A 20,287-nucleotide genomic window follows, 5' to 3' on the forward strand; every position below is an offset into this window, starting at 1 on the left:
GTGATTTTGACAATTCAAAACAAGGTGAGTTGTGAGGCTCCAGTAAGATTTTTACCATCACTTATAAATTGTCCTTCAAAACTCTTTTATCTTTCACTGTCAGTCATATTTAAGACACAGCGTATCTGCCCATGATTAAATCCACTACCTTTATCTAGAAAACATCTTGTGTTTCACTAATATTATGTATACCTTGTACAACATGCCATCATTCATTTATTAAACAACAGCCAAAATTAGTGGGCCTTCCCTGGCCTCAGTCTGCTCACAGTCTGGTAGAGGGAGACAGCTGTGCAAACAAGTACATTACAGATACAAGAGGCTTGACCAGTTCTCCCTGACTGGGGTGTTCAGGGGGATGGGGGAAGTCACAGTCTGGAAAGACTGCTGATGAAAGAGCTGGGTCTGCACCCTGGAGCCCATGTTCCCCTGGTAGATTGTTGGGGGATGGCGTGTACTAGGGGAAGAACGTTCCGAGGAGAAGGAAGAGCATGAGGAAATGTTCAGTGGCCTGGCTGAGCAAGGAGCATTCAGGAATAAGTAGGAAATCTCTACATTTGTGCCAAGCACACCTGATGGTCCCATTTGTTGAGTATGGGTAGAGTCCACCTACATCTCACTTAATCCCCACCCACAGCAATTTTGGAAGGTAAACATTGTTATCCAGAATCTTTAGATTTGGAAATTGAGGTTCTAGAGATCAAGGCTTTTGCCTAAGAACGTGTTAATGGGGTTCAAGGCTAAGTCTGAAGACAACAATAATAGCAACGATAATAAAAACAGCAAGCATTCATATAGTCCTCAGCATGCTCTAATACAGCAGCCACTTAGCCACATGTGCTACTGAAATTAATCAAAATGGAAAATTCCGTTCCTCAGTTGCACTAGCCACATTCTGAGGGCTCAGTTGCCATCTATGTCTGGTGACTGCTGTGTTGGAAAATGCAATTACAGAACATTTCTGTCATCTTAGAATGTTCTCCAGACAGCACTGGTATAAGCACTTTACACATATTAACACATCTAATCCTTACAACTATCCGATGAGGAGGATACAATTATTCAAATTGTACAGATGTAGAAACTAATGCGTAAAGGAGATAAGAAACTTAACCAAGGGCCCCTGATGAACAAGTCCAGGTTTTTAAGCACTCTAGTGCCAAACTCATCTATTATTTTCTATATAAAATGAATGAATATTCATAAAAACAACAGAATTCAGTATCTTCTTGTGTAGAAACTAGTGTCTGGTCCTCTGCAGAAAAAATCCTGGGAGCTTACAATTATTGAAAAATCTTTGGTTACACAAGGCTGGTGGTCTTCAAAGATCCTCTTCCTGAAGAACCTCTAAACCCCTTGGCTGGCTTAGTCAAACAGCTCATTTGATGAAATTTATCAGTCAGTTTATTCCTCCACATGGCCAGTTCAAGAGTCTCAAGTTCATGCAGTCATAGGTAATGTTCAAATTCCTTCTCATCCTTTTTTTCTTCAGAAAGGTACCTGGGTTGTTATTTTAAGAGCATCATTTTCAAGATGTAAATCCATCTAAAACAGACCTTTTTATTTTTCAAACATAAGAAAAAATCTTCAGACTAGGAGAGTTAAAACTCCTAATTGAGTCCTGCTCCTGCCTCTAAGTAGCTAAATAAACTTGAGTAAGTTACTTTACCTCTCTTAAATGGTTTCTTCAACTGTGATCTCAAAATAACACATATTACAGGATTTTTAAAAAATCTTCATGAAGGGTACAGTGTTTAAGGATGCTTCGCAAACTGTAAAGGACTTTATGTAGCTATGAAGTACGAGATAATTACGGCACAAGTGCAGAGCTTGGGATGTTTCCTTCTGTGCAACCCTTTAAAGTTTTCAAAGCGGTTGTGGTTTGATAAATGACAGGATAACCAACCCACTGTTAATCATAACATTTGCAAAGTCTCTTTTTTCTTTGACAGAAATAGAGTCGATATTCAATAAGTGTTTGGATGGAGGATGGATGTTTGGTGGATGGGACAGAGGGAGGGAAAGAGCACATAAGGGAAAATAAGACTTGTTCATGGGTTTTTAATTCTCCCTTTTTAATTCTGTGTTTTTAAAACACATTTCTTGATATGAACTAAAGGAGAAAAGTCATTAAATAAGAGGCCCTGAATTGATTCATTGACTCAGTAAGCTGTTTGTTTTTCATTCAACAAAAAAAATTTTGTTAAGCAACTACCATCAGCTGAACATTGTGCAAGGTTCAAGGAAAATGCAGTTGAATCTCTCAAGGTTTTTTTTTTTTTTTTTGGTGCCTATTTCTTCAGCTGCTAATTTTGCTTTTTAAACTTTCTGAGGAATGCTGAATTCACTGACACTTGCATAGTCATGTGAAGGGCCCCAGCAGTGCTGAGAGCTGTGCTTGTCAAAACCCCGTCTTAGGAATTGTTTCCTGATGTACACATGAGGCCCATGATCCCTCTATGGGTTGTGAAATGTGTTTATGCAGAAAAGAGAAAGCTCCTCCTCCCCTCTGTTGCTTCCTGGACCTTGGACCTCTTTTCTCTGGGTCGGCACCTCCAAGCTCTATGTGGCCAAAGACAAAATGAGGGATGCCAGGGCTGAGACTCACGTGGTCTCAGCAGCATCAGCCCTTGGATCAGATCTGTTAGGCAGAGTGCTCAGAACCTCTCTGGAGGGGAAACCAGGCAATTCTTGCCTCTCACTGGTGCTGTGCCAGCCTGGCCTGAGATTTTCTATGTTCCCTCGGGACTTGAGACTATACCTTCTTGGGAGGGATTTCTTTCAACCCTCCTGTTTCCAGGCCAGGTGACACTTTTTCAAAGAATCAGTATTTTCAAAGAATCGTGTATGTTATATCCTGAAAATGGCTGAAAAAGAACCTCCATTTGTGATCCACTTCTCTCCTAGTGGATGTGTGGGAATAGTTCAGACTTTCAGGTGGTTCATGGCAGAACTTCAGCTCAAACTCAGATTTTCAAACTCGAAACTCATGGCTCTGAGTAAATGGTCCCTGGTGAACTGACACTTATAAATATATTTCCTTTGTATAAGATGATTATCACATTATAAAGTGAGGGATTCTAGAAAGAACGGGTTTTAGGGTCAGACCAAATAAATTCAAGATGCCACATCCTGGCACTGGTCTTATACCTCTGTGACCTTGGGCAAATTACTTTGCTGCTTCTGTATGTGTTGAAGGGAAGAAAGAATATATGTTGTGAAGGTTGTGAGACAATATTGAAAGACTTTAATGCAATATCCAGCCTATCCTAGCCATCTGATCAATTTTCTAAAAACGTAGGAAGAATACAACTGTCTCTTGAGAAGAGTTCAGAGGATACTGATGATGCTGGATAGTGATGGTGGTGACACAGCACCCATTAATCCAAGTTTTATTTTTAAGCATTACCTCTATATCACAGCTACCATGTGATATTGTTATTTTCTGCATGTTATAGCAGACCTTACTGTCTCCAAATCCCATTCTTTTTTTTTCTAATATGTGACAGCAGCTTTTAAATCATTTTTTATTTTTTAATTTTTATTGGAGTTTAGTTACTCCACAGTGTTGTGCTAACTTCCCACTGCACAAGCAAGGTGAATCAGCCATATGTATACATATATCCCATCCCCTTTGGATTTCCCTCCCATCCAGGTCAGCACAGTGCACTGAGCAGAGCTCCCTGCACCACACAGGAGTTCCTCATTAGTCATCCATTCCATAGACAGCAATGCATATAAGTCAGTCCCAACCCTCAATTCATCCCATTCCCACCCCGCCCCCACCCCAGTGTCCACACATCTGTTTTCTGTGCCTGTGTCTCTATCTCTACCCTGCAAATCGGTGTGGCTGCTATGAAGAACGTTGTGGAGATTCATTCTTTTTTCATTGTAATACACTCATTCTCAGATTCTAAGCCTAGTAATATCAACAATGAATCTGCTAATCAGGAAACAAAGAAATATTTTCCACAAATTTCTTTTCTTACCTTGCATAACTCCCTTTCAGGATTGAGGTACCCTATAAGATAACCTTTGCCCATGCTTTATATGTATGGGACCAATAAAAGCAGTCATCAGCAGGAATTCCTTGCCCATGCTTATAACACGGTGGACCACCTATGGCCAACCCCTTTTCCAGCAAGGATCTCAGGATCAGTATTGTAAGGCCCCAATATTTTGAGGTATACAGATGAGTAAACATTGACTACCTGGTTATACGATTTTTATTTTGGAGAAAAACCTAGACCCAGCAGTTCGAAATCAAGCTACCTGGATGGGATTCCCAGCCCTGCTTCTGGTGAGCTGTGTGAGCTTGGTTCAGTTCTCATTTCTAAGCTTCAGTTTCTTCCTTTGTAAAAATGAGAATTTTAATAACACCCATCACACTCAGTGGTTGTAAGAATAAAATGAGACATGTACAGAAAGAGGGGGCTTCCCTGCTGGTTCAGATGATAAAGAATCCGCCTGCCAATGCAAGAGACCTGGGTTCAATCCCTGGGTCAAGAAGATCCCCTGGAGAAGGGAATAGCTACCTATTCCAGTATTCTGGCCTGAAAAAATTCCATGGACAGAGGAACCTGGCAGGCTACAATCCATGGGGTCACAAAGAGTTGGACACAACTGAACGACTAACACTTTCACAGAGAGAGAGACTGCCAATACAACTCAAATAAAATGATCTCATATCTAGGGTTTCTTTCTGTCAAAAGTCTTTGTGCCCTGGATGGGGAAATTTATCACCCAGGATTTCCCAGAAAAAAATGTAAAGCACTGTAAGTATATACAAAAAAACAGGGAATTTAATACATAAAAATGGTGACTTAGATTATGAAGGAGCTGTAAAGGGTTATATTCCCTGCAAAGCAAGTCAGGGAAATAGCAAAATGGAAGCCATTGCCACCCCTTGCTGGAGGGACATAGGAGGAGGTGGTGTAACCAGAGGCATAGTGGTCCACATGGGCCGAGTGGGAGTCTCGGCCCTGTCAGCACAGCTGAAGTCATGAAGTAGCAGCCCCTTGACACGAGGGGAGTAGGGGAGACGCACTCTGGCTCTCCAGTGCCTTAAGCCTTCAGATCTCCTGGCAGGGCCCTGATTGAGTGGCCTAGTCCCATGGGTCACACGGGTCTGGGAAACAGGGGTCACAGGGGCAGCCACATGATGCTCAGGACTTAGTGAAAGCCCTCAGGCCCAGGACTCTTCCAGCCGTAGTCCCAGACTTCAGTCACTTGGTAGCTGGGACCTAATTCCTGTGATAACACAAAACAGGCTGTGATAACCAACACAGAGACTTACAAAGAGGCTTTTCCTCCACCACTGGGCCTCTGCACAATAACTGAGGTTCCAAGTCGCTGTGCCCAAGAAAGTAGAATATAGAAAAAGCTTTAGGAGAAAGCCTAGAAAGTTGTTGGCATGCAAGAGACCTCGTAGTGGCCCACTAGATCCTGCTTTCTGGAAAAGCCTGCTTGTTGAGCAGCCACAGCCTTCAGTAGCTAAGGATCTGTGGCTTGAGGATGGACCTTCACCCTTTCACATGCCTGACTCCTGCAGAACTCAGCATAGACCCCCTCCTTGGAAATCCCCTGAATCCCTGAAGGTGAGCTAAGCTGCTGTGCAATTCTCCTCGTCCGCCTTTCTTCTACTTCTCTTTATCCCATTTCTCCTCCTTCTTCTCCTTCTCTTTCTTCTTCTTTGATTATTTTCTTAAAATTTTGTAGCATATAGCTGATTTACAGTGTTGTGTTAGTTTCTGCTATGCAGCAAAGTGAATCAGTTACACATACATCCACTCTTTTTAGATTCTTTTCCCATAAGGGGCATTGCAGATTATCAATCAGAGTTCTCTGTGCTATAGAGTAGGTCTTTGTAGTCAGTTTAGTTCAGTTCAGTCACTCAGTTGTGTCCGACGGTTTGCAACCCCATGGACTGCAGCACATCAGGTTTCCCTGTCCATTACCAACTCCCAGAGCTTGCTTAAACTCATGTCCATCATAGTCAGTGATGCATTCCAACAATCTCATCCTCTGTTGTCCCCTTTTCCTGCTGCCTTTAATCTTTCCCAGCATCAAAGTCTTTTCTAAGGAGTCAGTTCTTTGCATCAGGTGGCCAAAGTATTAGGGCTTTAACTTTAGCATCAGTCCTTCCAATGAATATTCAGGACTCATTTCCTTTAGGATTGACTGGTTTGATCTCCTCGCAATCCAAGGGACTCTCAAGAGTCTTCTCCAACACCACATTTCAAAAGCATCAATTCTTCAGTGCTCAGCTTGCTTTATGATCCAACTCTCACATCCATACATGACTACTGGAAAAACCATAGCTTTGACTAGTTGGACCTTCACCAGCAAAGTAATGTTTCGGCTTTCTAATAGGCTGTCTAGATTTGTCATAGCTTTTCTTCCAAGAAGCAAATGTCTTTTAATCTCATGTCTGTAGTCACCATCTGCAGTGATTTTGGAGCCCAAGAAAATAAGGTCTGTCACTGTTTTCATTGTTTCCCCATCTATTTGCCATGAAGTGATGGGACCAGTAGTCATGTATGGATGTAAGAGTTGGACTATAAAGAAAGCTGACTGCCGAAGAATTGATGCTTTTGAACTATGGTGTTGGAGAAGACTCTTGAGAGTCCCTTGGACCTCAAGGAGAGCAAACCAGTCAATCCTAAAGGAAATCAACCCTGAATATTTATTGGAAGGACTGATGCTGAAACTGAAGCTCTGATAGTTTGACCACCAGATACAAGGAACTGATTCACTGGAAAAGACCCTGATGCTGGGAAAGATAGAAGGTAGGAGAAGAAAGGGACGGCAGAGGATGAGATGGTTGGATGACGTCATCAACTCAATGGACATGAGTTTGAGCAGGCTCCGGGAAATGGCGAAGGACCAGGAAGCCTGGTGTGCTGCAGTCCACGGGGTCCCAAAGAGTCTGACATGACTGAGTGACTGAACAACATACCAATCCCATTCTCCCAGTTTGTCCTCCTCCATCCCTGCTTTCCCCCTGGTAATCACGTGCTTGTTTTCTACATCCGTGATTCTACTCCTGTTTTGTAAAAAAGTTGAATATGTGTGTTTTTTAGATTCCATACATAAGTGATATTATATGTTATTTGTCTTTCTCTGATTTATATCTAGGTCCATCCATGTTGCTGCAAATGGCATTATTTCCTTCTTTTTGTGACGGAGGAGTATTCCATTGTATACACAAATACACCGTATCTTCCTTATCCATTCATTCTTGATGGACATTCAGGTGACTTCCATGTCTTGACTGTTGTAAACAGTACTGCAATGAACATCAGAGTACAATCCGTTCAGATTGTACTTTTCTATGGATATATGCCCTGGGGTGGGATTTATTGGATCACATTATAGTTCTGTTTTTAGTTTTTTAAGACACCTCCATATTGTTCTCCACTGTGGTTAGAGGCCCTGCAGTTCTTCCTGTCCCATCTGATCCCTGCATTTCAATGCTCCATCTAGGCTTCTCCTTCCCGCCCTCCCACAGGACTGTGAGCAGCACTAGGACAAGAGCTGTCATCTTATCATCACGTCCCCCACATAGGAACTTTCACTTCCTACTGTGTACTAGCCACTGTGGTCGGTGCTGGGGATCTAAGCATGTTTGCAAGGCAATGCCAGCTTCCAGCAGCTTTTATGATTGCAAGAGAGACAGACGGGGTGCAGTAATTCTGTAAATTACCAGTGTCTTGTGTGTTAGGGAAGTCCAAGAAGGTGTGAGAGCATCTTTCCTGGAGGAGCAGGGAAGCCTTCCGAGGAAATAACATTTGAGTTAGGAAGGAATTGGAGTTCACCTGGCAGAGAGGTTGGGGAATGGCATTTCAGGCAGAGGGCAGAGTGGATGCAGAGGTCTGGAGGTGGGAAGGAGCACTGAGGATTAGACATGGAGCATGGGGCAGCATGGCCCAGAGTCCATGAGGCGGGAAGGAGCTGTCCTCTCCCACATCCCAGCCTCTGTGCTCTGCCCTGACGCTCTCCACCTCCTGCCTGTGTCCTCACTGGGAATGTTTCCGTGTTTGCATGTCCCACGTATAAAACCCAGTATGTTGTATTATGTGTTGAAGGTGCTCATTGAATGAATGATGGATGACCCAAGGCTCTAAACAGTCTAACTCCCCCCTTGCATTTGTAACTTCACCTGCCCAGTAAGTATCAAGGAACACAGTCCATGTGGAGGAGCAGCCTGAGCTTATACCATTTATGGGACACTCTCTGCCACCTGGCATTCTTTCAACAGAAACTTACTGTTAGTCACTCTACCCTTTACACTGAGAGTTCTGGAAAGAGTAGTATTAAGAATGCTGACCCAGAGATGCTGAGAAGATCCCGTCATCGAATGATTCTATTGCCTTCTTTGAGATTGAAATGTGATGGGTTAAACTAGGTTCCCTTCAGCCCTGTTTCTTACTAGCAATGTGATCTTGGACAGGTCACTTCACCAAAACATAGGCCTTCCCTCTTTCACTAATGTGTGGTGTTAATAGCATCAGCGTGACAGGCTTCATATAAAATGAGACTATACTTGTAACTATTCAGCACAGTGCCTGGTAGTTTGGGACCCAAACTCACTGATGAGCATTGCTTCTATCATTCTGTTAGAGTCGCTATCATTATTCCTGTGTTCGAGACCATACACTGTGTGTGCTGGTGTGTGCCAAGTCGCTTCAGTTCACGTCCCGCTCTTTGCAACCCTGTGGATCATAGCCCTCCAGGCTCCTCTGTCCATGGGTTTCTTCAGACAAGAATACTGGAGTGGTTTGCCATGCCCTTCTCCCGGGGATCTTCCCAACCCAGAGATCGAACCCAACCCAGTTCTGTTACATCTCCTGCTTTGACAGGCAGGTTCTTTACCAGAAGCCATACCCTGACCAGAGAAAGGCAAAAATAGACAGGCCTCTTAGTTCCCCTGGCAGGCTGGTATGCTCTTTTGGTTTCTAGTCGAGACTGGCCTACACCTGGAATGCCTTCTCAGCGTTGTTTGGTGTTAAAAAATAAATTAATTAAAGAGTGTCTTGGGTGTGTTCTAGCTTTCTTGCTTTCTTTTTTAAGAGGATTCCGTTTTGTTTTCTCACAGGAGTGATTGGAGCAGATGTGAAGGGGCACGGCCTCGCCTGTGAGGGACAGCCGGTGACGTCACGGCTGGCTGTCATCTGTGGAACATCTTCTTGTCACATGGGCGTGAGTCTGCCGAGCGGGTGAGGGCGGGGCCGCCACACTCGGGTGGACAGCCCAGCCAGGGGGGAGATCTGAGCTGCTGGCTCCTGGGCCCCCTCAGCAACTTCTCTTTCTGTCGCCTGTGCCATGTCGAGTGGAAAGCACAGCGCTCCTTCCAATAGCCTTGCTTTGATTTGCCAGACCTTTTTACAGGGGTCAGATTTGTAAAAAGTGTAAAAAGGCATGAACCCACCTTTGACATTACCCGGGCCAGAGAGCTGAGGGGCGAGGAGTGAAATCGGATCCAGAGATGGCAATGCCTCACTCCCAGACAATCTGTCCCTAATGGGTAGCCAAGTCTTCTCTGCACAGAGGTGTCTGTTTCCCTTGGCAGCCAGGCTTTCCCTCAGTCAATATAAATCCATCTCCCTGGGAGCGGTCTGATGATGTATAGAATTAGGCTGCATATCATGACTTCAAAAGCACACTGATAAGCAATTTTCACTCTGTTAATTTTTCTCCATGAATTAGTGGAAAGGCTTTCTCCAAGATTACAGTTAAAATTTAGTGCCTGCCCTAAAATTTATATCTTCTTTAAATGCCTGAGTCTGAAAGCATTCCATTTCGATAAGTACCCATTTCTACCATATTTTTATTTAAAAGGCATTACTCTGTTAAAGTTAGATGGACGATCCTTGGATTTTTCCCAGATGAGTAAAATAGAGGGGAGCGTTGGGGGAGGAAGAGGAAGGCCTAGAGACAGGAGGAAGGGTTAGAGGGGGATCTGGGATACAGTCCAGGGCAGAAACCCTACCACAGTGGAGGAACTCGTAGGCCCTGAGAAACTGTGTTTAGTTACTGTGGGGACCAATGAGCCTGTTATACCATGTAATACTTTGGTTGAGTAAATATTGATACATTTACTTATCCACTGATCCTTTGCTCTTGTGCTAAACCCTGGGGACATAAGCATGATATGAGTCTTCCCATTGGTGAGATAGAATGATAACAGGTACTATGGTACAAGGCCCCTTGGTGTAGATTCAGATTGAACTTGAGAAGCTGAGCATCTAGTATGCAGCAGACATGGTGTCAGGGTTCTCACACATTTCATAGAGATGATGGGGCCACCGGACTGGTTTCCAATCCCAGTTCCTCCACTTCCTAACGATGGGCCCTTAGACAGCATTTAGCCTCTCTGGACCCCGGATTCCTCTGTGAGATGAGAGAGTTAGAGTACGTGTCTCATAGTGCGGTGAGGATGAATCGAGGTGTGCGCACAGGGAGTAAGCACTTTGCCAGGGCTAGCTCCCCATCGCTAGCACTGGTGTGCTGGGCAGAAAGGATACAGTGCCTGCCTAGGAAGGGTCCAGGCTTAGAGACAACTTCCTAAGAGGACAGTACACTGGACTTCTTAAACCTCCTCAAAAAAATTTTCTTCTGCTTGTTTCTGTGGACACACTTTTAAATGGAACTTCTTGAAAAGTCCTGGCCTCTGTCTTTCCCTCAGCAGCCCTGTCATAAGGCTTGGCTGTCCCTGAAGGGAGAAATCTACGGAGGCCTAAGGCCACCGTGAGCTGGAGGGCAGGAGGTGCCCACCAGGACACTCAGCCCTCATCTCCCGCTCTGTGAGTCTACACTATCCAGCTTGTCTTCACTGAACACTGTTTTAAGCCTGTTGCAATCATCTCCCATTTTCACAGGGACACGTCTAACCTGGTTTCTCCTATAAAGTCTTAAGTATTGAATACTTTTACCCCACTCAGTTTGGATTTGTGAGCAACAGCAAATCTGTTTGAACGTGAGTCTATGACATCCCCATGTCTTAATTTCCTGGTGTCTTCATGGAAATGGTGCTGGCTTGTTGTATACCATCTATTTTACAAATTAAGCAACTAAACCCTAAGAAAGACCAGACATTTTCCCAAGGTCACAAAACTTACGCTGGAGCTGAGAACGCAGGTCTAACTCTGCCTGAGTCCCACATGCATCCCCTCGGTGCCTTCCTGTGCTGTGCACAGTTTTAAAGGGCCAGTACTGGAGTGGAGCGAGCTTGGGCTTCAGAGTCAGACAGGTGTAGGTTTGGACATCTGCTCATGCACATTTTGACCCCATGACCTGATGTGAGCTACTGAAGTTCTCTGAGCCTCAGATTCTTGATCCATCACACTGAGGGTGAGGATGCCCATCTTAAAGGGTTGCTGGGTAACATGAGTTATGTACATACATCCCCTATGCATAATAGACACTCAGAAATGGTGGAGATTCTTATTACACTTCCCTAGTGATAAAAAAGGCTCACATGAAGCAACTGTTGGGACTTTAACAAGTTTGATGGGCAGCTGCAGTTGGTTGCAATGAATGAGGGCCATAAAATGCCGGTTTATTATGGTCGTGTTGTGCTGGAAATAAAGTCCCCACCCCCACCCCGCTTTGTACTTGGGAGTGGGAAGGGACCTCCTGGGCCAAGGGGATTAATCATCAGCTTTAATGTTATGTGGTGAGGGCGAGACTGTGGTCATGCTGGCATCGGAAAATGCCTTTGATCTGGCTCAGGTGCTGGGCGCCCAGCGAGCCAGCAATAATGACACCTTTGTGAGATCTCGGAGAGGTGCAGGTCTGAGGAAACACTCTCCAGGAAGCTCAAGGACCCTCTTTGTTGTGGTTCTGGCAAGTAAAACCACCAACTGTCAGGAAAAATTCTCCAAACAGAACACAGGGACTAGAGGGGTCTGTGGGGTTTTCAAAAAGTGATTTCCAGCTTGGTCTGAAGGATTCTCTTTCTTCCTGTCTCCTCACTGCTGATGTTTCTAATTCTAATTTTGATTGGGGCAAAACTCCCAGGAATATTTTGCATTTGATCCAGGTTGCCTCTTTCTAGGTCACCCAGAGTGAATGAATGAAGGAATGTCCAAGTAACAAGTCCTTTAGAGTTGCCTTTCTTCACGTCCCTGTTACTTCCAGGAATCTAGAGGAAAAAGCCTGAGGTTGAACATAAGCCTTACTAATCAGGCCTTTGATATTTTAGAAGATACAAGTGTGGGCTGCACATTTATCTTCCTTGTAGATGATTTAATTAACAAGGAAAAAGAATACTGTTCTTTTTTTAACTGCATGAAAGCAGAGCTGCTTGTTCAGAGTTAATTACTACCAAGTCACCAAAACCCAAGATCATACGCAGCAGGGGTGAGCCAGAGGTTGAAAAGTCATGGGGTCAGATGGAGCTGATCCCTGCCATCGCTCCCAGCACCCCTTTTCTCGAGCTGTCAAGTCAGGTCGTAACTTGGCAACTTGTCTTCAGTCAGCATGACAGATGGGGAGAGGACCCTGGGGCGGAGGGTGGCGAAGCATTGAAGAGGTAAGGTTTGAGCAGAACAATAGTTGGTGAGACCTAGGAATTACATCTGCATCTTAAATCACTCAGAACTGAAGTTTTTTCATTTTAGGTGAACGTAGACCTGATGATTAGCTATCACATAGTGGGTGTAATTTCAAAGGCAGGCTCTTACATTGCCTTTACCGCTCACTTAGGTAAGATACTTCATCTTTTAGTACCTCTGTAACTTCGTCTGTTTTATGTGGGCAATAGTATTTACATAACATTGTTTTGAGGATTAAGTGAAGTAATGTTTGTAAGCAGTTTGGCACTGTTCCTAGCACCATATACCAAATATGGCATTATTGTTAAAAGTGATTCAAGAGCCGACTCATTGGAAAATACCCTGATTCAGGGAAAGATTGAAGGCAGGAGGAGAAGAGGGTAACTGAGGATGAGATGGTTGGCTGGCATCACTGACACAATGGACATGAGTTTGAAGAAACTCCTGGAGTTAGCTAAGGACAGGGAAGCCTGGCATGCTGCAGTTCATGGGGTTGCAGAGTCAGACACAAATTAGTGGCTAAACAGCAACAACAGCAATGCTAGAATGATCCATGTGACAATGGGTTCAAATTAAAAACATCAAGATAAACTCATGTTGAGTTTATTGTAGATCTCAGATGCATATATAGAGAGAGAAATATTTATAGACATATGTAGGTATTCAGTTTAGTAAACCTGCATTTCCTAGCTGTGATAGTGGAGGGGTCTTTCAAACAAGGACACCCTAGCAGCTAGTTGCTACAAGCACTCCTGGTGCCTAGATCTTCATTTCTAATACTGTTTTCCAATAAAAAGTATCAGGCCTTCTTGGAGAAATGGTTGATTCTAGGACCTCAGATATGCAGAGGACACCACCCTTATAGCAGAAAGTGAAGAAGAAAAAAGAGCCTCTTGATGAAAGAAGAGAATGAAAGAGTTGGCTTAAAGCTCAACAGTCAGAAAACTAAGATCATGGTATCCAGTCCCATCACTTCATGGGAAATAGATGGGGAAACAGTGGAAACAGTGTCTGGCTTTATTTTGGGGGGCTCCAAAATCATTGCAAATGGTGACTGCAGCCATGAAATTAAAAGATGCTTACTTCTTGAAAGGAAAGTTTATGACCAACCTAATTCAATTCAGTTCAGTTGCTCAGTCATGTCCAACTACTTGTGACCCCATGAACCGCAGCATGCCAGGCCTCCCTGCCCATCACCAACTCCCAGAGTCCACCCAAACCCATGTTCATTGAGCCGGTGATGCCATCCAACCGTCTCATCCTCTGCCGTCCCCTTCTCCTCCTGCCCTCAATCTTTCCCAGCATGAGGGTCTTTTCAAACCAGTCAGCTCTTCGCATCAGGTGGCCAAAGTATTGGAGTTTCTGCTTCAGCATCAGTCCTTCCAATGAATATTCAGGACTGATCTCCTTTACAATGGACTGGTTGGATCTCTTTGCAGTCCAAGGGACCCTCAAGAGGCTTCTCCAACACCACAGTTCAAAAGCATCAATTCTTCTGCGCTCAGCTTTCTTTATCACCCAACTCTCACATCCATAGATGACTACTGGAAAAACCATAGCCTTAACTAGGCAGACCTTTGTGACAAAGTAATGTCTCTGCTTTTCAATATGCTGTCTAGGTTGGTCATAACTTTCCTTCCAAGGAGTAAGCGTCTTTTAATTTCATGGCTGCAGTCACCATCTGCAGTGATTTTGAAGCCCAGAAAAATAAAGTCAGCCACTGTTTCCCCATCTCTTTCCCATGAAGTGATGGGACCGGATGCCATGATCTTAGTTTTCTGAATATTGAGTTTTAAGCCAACTTTTTAACTCTCCACTTTCACTTTCATCAAGAGGCCCTTTAGTTCTTCTTCACTTTCTGCCATAAGTGTGGTGTCATCTGCATATCTGAGGTTATTGATATTTCTCCCAACCAACCTAGACAGCATATTAAAAAGCAGAGACCTTACTTTGCCAGCAAAGGTCCATCTAGTCAAGGCTATGGTTTTTCCAGTAGTCATGTATGGATGTGAGAGTTGGACTATAAAGAAAGCTGAGCACCAAAAAATTGATGCTTTTGAACTGTGGTGTTGGAGAAGACTCTTGAGAGTCCTTTGGACTGCAAGGAGATCCAACCAGTCCATTCTAAAGGAGATCAGTCCTGAGTGTTCATTGGAAGGACTGATGCTGAAACTGAAACTCCAATACTTTGGCCACCTGATGTGAAGAACTGACTCAATTGAAAAGACCCTGATGGTGGGAAAGATTGAGGGCAGGAGAAGGTGATGACAGAAGATGAGATGGTTGGATGGCATCACCGACTCAATAGACATGAGTTTGGGTAAACTCCAGGAGTTGGTGATAGATAGGGGGGCCTGGCGTGCTGTGGTCCATGGGGTCGGCAGCCCAACCCAGACACCACTGAGCAACTGAACTGAACTGAACTGGGGACTGAGGCAGGAAATAGACAAGATGATCCTAGAGTATCTTGCAGTAGCACCAAAAATAAAGAAATGTTAAAAAAAGAAAACACTGTAACAATTTGAGGGGACCTCCCTGTTTGCTCAGATGGTAAAGAATCTGCCTGCAATGCAGGAAACCATGGTTCAATTGTTTAGATCCCTGCATCAGGAAGATCCCCTGGAGAAGGGAATGGTAACTCACTCCAGTATTCTTGCCTGGAGATATAAATAAAGTGTATTGGATTATAACCCAAAGTGTCACATATATATTATGAATATGAGCCCATACTGATATAAATAAGTAAATAGAAGAGACAAATCTCCCAGGCAGGAGAATTCCAAATAATTTATGTAGATATATACCCCCCCCCTCCACGAGGTGGAGCATGACTTCCTACTCTTAAAGCATGAGCTACACATGGTAACTTTCTTTCAAAGAGGAAGGACAGTACAAAAAGGGGGAAAAAGAATAATTTTGCAATGGAGAAATCTGAGTGCTAACTTTAGCCAGGTGATCAAGGTCAGCACCAACAGTGGTAAGTAATGTTGATAGTATGTACTGTTGCCATGATGTGAGGAGAATGGCACTTTATCTCTGTTATCTTCCTCCCCCAAACCCATAACCGTAGTCTAATTAATCATAAGAAAAACATCAGACAAATTCCATTTGAGAGACATGCTACAAAATACCTGACCAGCACCATCCAGGCCATCAAGAAACAAGGAAAGTCTGAGAAATTATCGCAGTCAAGAGGAGTCTAAAGAGATGTAACAACTGAATGTAGTGTGGCATCCTGGATGGGATCCTAAAACAGAAGAAAGATGTTAGATGAACATTAAGGAAATCTGAATCAAGTAAGGTCTTTAGTTAATGATAATATATCATCATTTTTTAATCGTGACGTATTAGCTTAATGTAAGATATTAATGACAAAACTAGGTGTCAAATCTATGAAACTGTACTATCTTCCCAACTTTTCTGTAATCTAAGCTGTTTTAAAATTAAAAGTTCATTAAAAAAAATATTTATTAAATCGTTCACTCATTACCAAAATGTTTTCTTGTATTTGCCTGGCTAAGTACTAAGGGTATTAAGATAAATAAGATAAAGTGTCATGCCTGCCTTCATGGACAAAGACAGACGAGGAGATGACCACAGGTCAGAGTGGTAATTCTGATGGTAAATTTAAGACTAGAATGTGGAGGAGTGGGGGCTACCCTGATGGCTCAGACAGTAAAGAATATGCCTGCAATGCAGGAGACTGGGGTTCAATCCCTGGGTCCGTAAGATCTCCAGGAGAAGGAAATGGCTACCCACTCCCGTATTCTTGCCTAGGAAATCCCATGGACAGAGGAGCCTGGCGGACAATGGTCCATGGGGTTGCAAAGAGTTGAACACAACTGAGCGACTATTTCACTTTCACTTTCATATGGAGAATGGGACCAGTCAAGTCTTCAGTAGACAGGGAAGCTTTCCTGTAGCATGTAGTACTTACAGGACTGTAGTTTCCCCACTGCATGGGGATGCTCTTCCTACTCAGTTTCAGGCACCAGATCCCCCCCTAGTCTCACCCTCTTACTCCTTATCTTGGTCTTTTGTATCTACAGCACCCATCACTGAGTTCCTATACTCCTGGATGGTTTGTAGGTATTGCAGACCCACTGGGATAGGACTGTAGAAAAGGAGAAGGTCACAGCTAAGAGAGAGTGGGCGAGTTTCTCTGCCTTAGTCTGTTTAGCAAGTGGCATCTGCAGAGGTCACGAGAGAGGTGGAGAAGGAAGGGAGTCCATAGGCACAGATAGGTCCACAGTCACAACTCCCAGGGAAGGAGGCAGGTTCCTGTGCATGATTCACTAGGGCCTGCAGTTGTCAACCTTTAGGACCAGTGTTCTCAGGAGTACTCTCTATACTGAGGTTCACCCTGGGCCCCTCAACAACATGTTTGGAAAACAGACTGTATGCTAGGCATTGATTGGCTAGGAGGGGTTTGGCATGGTTCTATGGGCACTAAGAAGCTCAAGCAATCAGAAAACAGCATAGTGCTTCTCCTGGCATTTGAGGCAGGACAGTTCTACACTGCGCTGAATGGATAAAGTTCAGCATTCCTGGTCCAGCCTCAGTCATTATCAGAAGACAGGCAATAGTATTGGCTGCCGCCATCTATTGAGCACCTACAGTGTACCAGGCACTGTGCTAAATCCTGTATGTCTTGTCATCAGCTCAGCAGTCCTGTGAGCTGGGCACCATTACTCTCCCCATTTCACAAGTGAGGATATGAAGGTAAAGAGCAGTTAAGTGGGTCACACCATGTGCAGGAAGTGGGGACTGACCCCCCTCTAGGAGACTGAGCCCAGAGTCCTTGCTCTTCCCTTTCAGGTCCATCAGTTCTGTTCAGTTCAGTCGCTCAGTCGTGTCCGACTCTTTGCGACCCCGTGGATCGCAGCACGCCAGGCCTCCCTGTTCATCACCAACTCCCGGAGTCCACTCAGACTCATGTCCATTGAGTCAGTGATGCCATCCAGCCATCTCATCCTCTGCCGTCCCCTTCTCCTCCTGCCCCCAATCCCTCCCAGCATCAGAGTCTTTTCCAATGAGTCAACTCTTCGCATGAGGTGGCCAAAGTACTGGAGTTTCAACTTCAGCATCATTCCCTCCAAAGAAATCCCAGGGCTGATCTCCTTCAGAATGGACTGGTTGGATCTCCTTGCAGTCCAAGGGACTCTCAAGAGTCTTCTCCAACACCACACTTCAAAAGCATCAATTCTTCTGCGCTCAGCCTTCTTCAAAGTCCAACTCTCACATCCATGCATGACCACAGGAAAAACCATAGCCTTGACTAGATGGACCTTTGTTGGCAAAGTAATGTCTTTGCTTTTGAATATGCTATCTAGGTTGGTCATAACTTTCCTTCCAAGGAGTAAGCGTCTTTTAATTTCATGGCTGCAGTCACCATCTGCAGTGATTTTGGAGCCCCAAAAAATAAAGTCTGACACTGTTTCCACTGTTTCCCCATCTATTTCCCATGAAGTGATGGGACCGGATGCCATGATCTTCGTCTTCTAAATGTTGAGTTTTAAGCCAACTTTTTCACTCTCCACTTTCACTTTCATCAAGAGGCCCTTTAGTTCTTCTTCACTGTCTGCCATAAGGGTGGTGTCATCTGCATATCTGAGGTTATTGATATTTCTCCCAACCAACCTAGACAGCATATTAAAAAGCAGAGACCTTACTTTGCCAGCAAAGGTCCATCTAGTCAAGGCTATGGTTTTTCCAGTAGTCATGTATGGATGTGAGAGTTGGACTATAAAGAAAGCTGAGCACCAAAAAATTGATGCTTTTGAACTGTGGTGTTGGAGAAGACTCTTGAGAGTCCTTTGGACTGCAAGGAGATCCAACCAGTCCATTCTAAAGGAGATCAGTCCTGAGTGTTCATTGGAAGGACTGATGCTGAAACTGAAACTCCAATACTTTGGCCACCTGATGTGAAGAACTGACTCAATTGAAAAGACCCTGATGGTGGGAAAGATTGAGGGCAGGAGAAGGTGATGACAGAAGATGAGATGGTTGGATGGCATCACCGACTCAATAGACATGAGTTTGGGTAAACTCCAGGAGTTGGTGATAGATAGGGGGGCCTGGCGTGCTGTGGTCCATGGGGTCGGCAGCCCAACCCAGACACCACTGAGCAACTGAACTGAACTGAACTGGGGACTGAGGCAGGAAATAGACAAGATGATCCTAGAGTATCTTGCAGTAGCACCAAAAATAAAGAAATGTTAAAAAAAGAAAACACTGTAACAATTTGAGGGGACCTCCCTGTTTGCTCAGATGGTAAAGAATCTGCCTGCAATGCAGGAAACCATGGTTCAATTGTTTAGATCCCTGCATCAGGAAGATCCCCTGGAGAAGGGAATGGTAACTCACTCCAGTATTCTTGCCTGGAGATATAAATAAAGTGTATTGGATTATAACCCAAAGTGTCACATATATATTATGAATATGAGCCCATACTGATATAAATAAGTAAATAGAAGAGACAAATCTCCCAGGCAGGAGAATTCCAAATAATTTATGTAGATATATACCCCCCCCCTCCACGAGGTGGAGCATGACTTCCTACTCTTAAAGCATGAGCTACACATGGTAACTTTCTTTCAAAGAGGAAGGACAGTACAAAAAGGGGGAAAAAGAATAATTTTGCAATGGAGAAATCTGAGTGCTAACTTTAGCCAGGTGATCAAGGTCAGCACCAACAGTGGTAAGTAATGTTGATAGTATGTACTGTTGCCATGATGTGAGGAGAATGGCACTTTATCTCTGTTATCTTCCTCCCCCAAACCCATAACCGTAGTCTAATTAATCATAAGAAAAACATCAGACAAATTCCATTTGAGAGACATGCTACAAAATACCTGACCAGCACCATCCAGGCCATCAAGAAACAAGGAAAGTCTGAGAAATTATCGCAGTCAAGAGGAGTCTAAAGAGATGTAACAACTGAATGTAGTGTGGCATCCTGGATGGGATCCTAAAACAGAAGAAAGATGTTAGATGAACATTAAGGAAATCTGAATCAAGTAAGGTCTTTAGTTAATGATAATATATCATCATTTTTTAATCGTGACGTATTAGCTTAATGTAAGATATTAATGACAAAACTAGGTGTCAAATCTATGAAACTGTACTATCTTCCCAACTTTTCTGTAATCTAAGCTGTTTTAAAATTAAAAGTTCATTAAAAAAAATATTTATTAAATCGTTCACTCATTACCAAAATGTTTTCTTGTATTTGCCTGGCTAAGTACTAAGGGTATTAAGATAAATAAGATAAAGTGTCATGCCTGCCTTCATGGACAAAGACAGACGAGGAGATGACCACAGGTCAGAGTGGTAATTCTGATGGTAAATTTAAGACTAGAATGTGGAGGAGTGGGGGCTACCCTGATGGCTCAGACAGTAAAGAATATGCCTGCAATGCAGGAGACTGGGGTTCAATCCCTGGGTCCGTAAGATCTCCAGGAGAAGGAAATGGCTACCCACTCCCGTATTCTTGCCTAGGAAATCCCATGGACAGAGGAGCCTGGCGGACAATGGTCCATGGGGTTGCAAAGAGTTGAACACAACTGAGCGACTATTTCACTTTCACTTTCATATGGAGAATGGGACCAGTCAAGTCTTCAGTAGACAGGGAAGCTTTCCTGTAGCATGTAGTACTTACAGGACTGTAGTTTCCCCACTGCATGGGGATGCTCTTCCTACTCAGTTTCAGGCACCAGATCCCCCCCTAG

At 43.9% G+C, this 20,287-nt stretch overlaps 1 protein-coding gene across 26 annotated transcripts in view; it reads left to right on the forward strand.

The window, feature by feature from the left end:
• Positions 1–20,287, forward strand: part of FGGY (FGGY carbohydrate kinase domain containing) — a 532,748-nt gene that overhangs the window by 281,465 nt on the left and 230,996 nt on the right. For all 26 annotated transcript variants that reach the window (XR_015160120.1, XM_086390249.1, XM_086390248.1 and 23 more), the window contains one exon: positions 9,098–9,201. Coding sequence is in view for 25 of the 26 variants with exons in the window: in XM_086390249.1 (XP_086246375.1) it covers positions 9,098–9,201 (104 nt within the window). In the remaining variant the exon portion in view is untranslated. The remainder of the gene's footprint in view (positions 1–9,097; positions 9,202–20,287) is intronic.

The sequence above is a fragment of the Bos grunniens genome, chromosome 3, assembly GCF_055505025.1.
Source record: "Bos grunniens cultivar Pamir isolate PY7600 chromosome 3, Bosgru_T2T1.0, whole genome shotgun sequence".
Classification (NCBI taxonomy): Eukaryota; Metazoa; Chordata; class Mammalia; order Artiodactyla; family Bovidae; genus Bos; species Bos grunniens.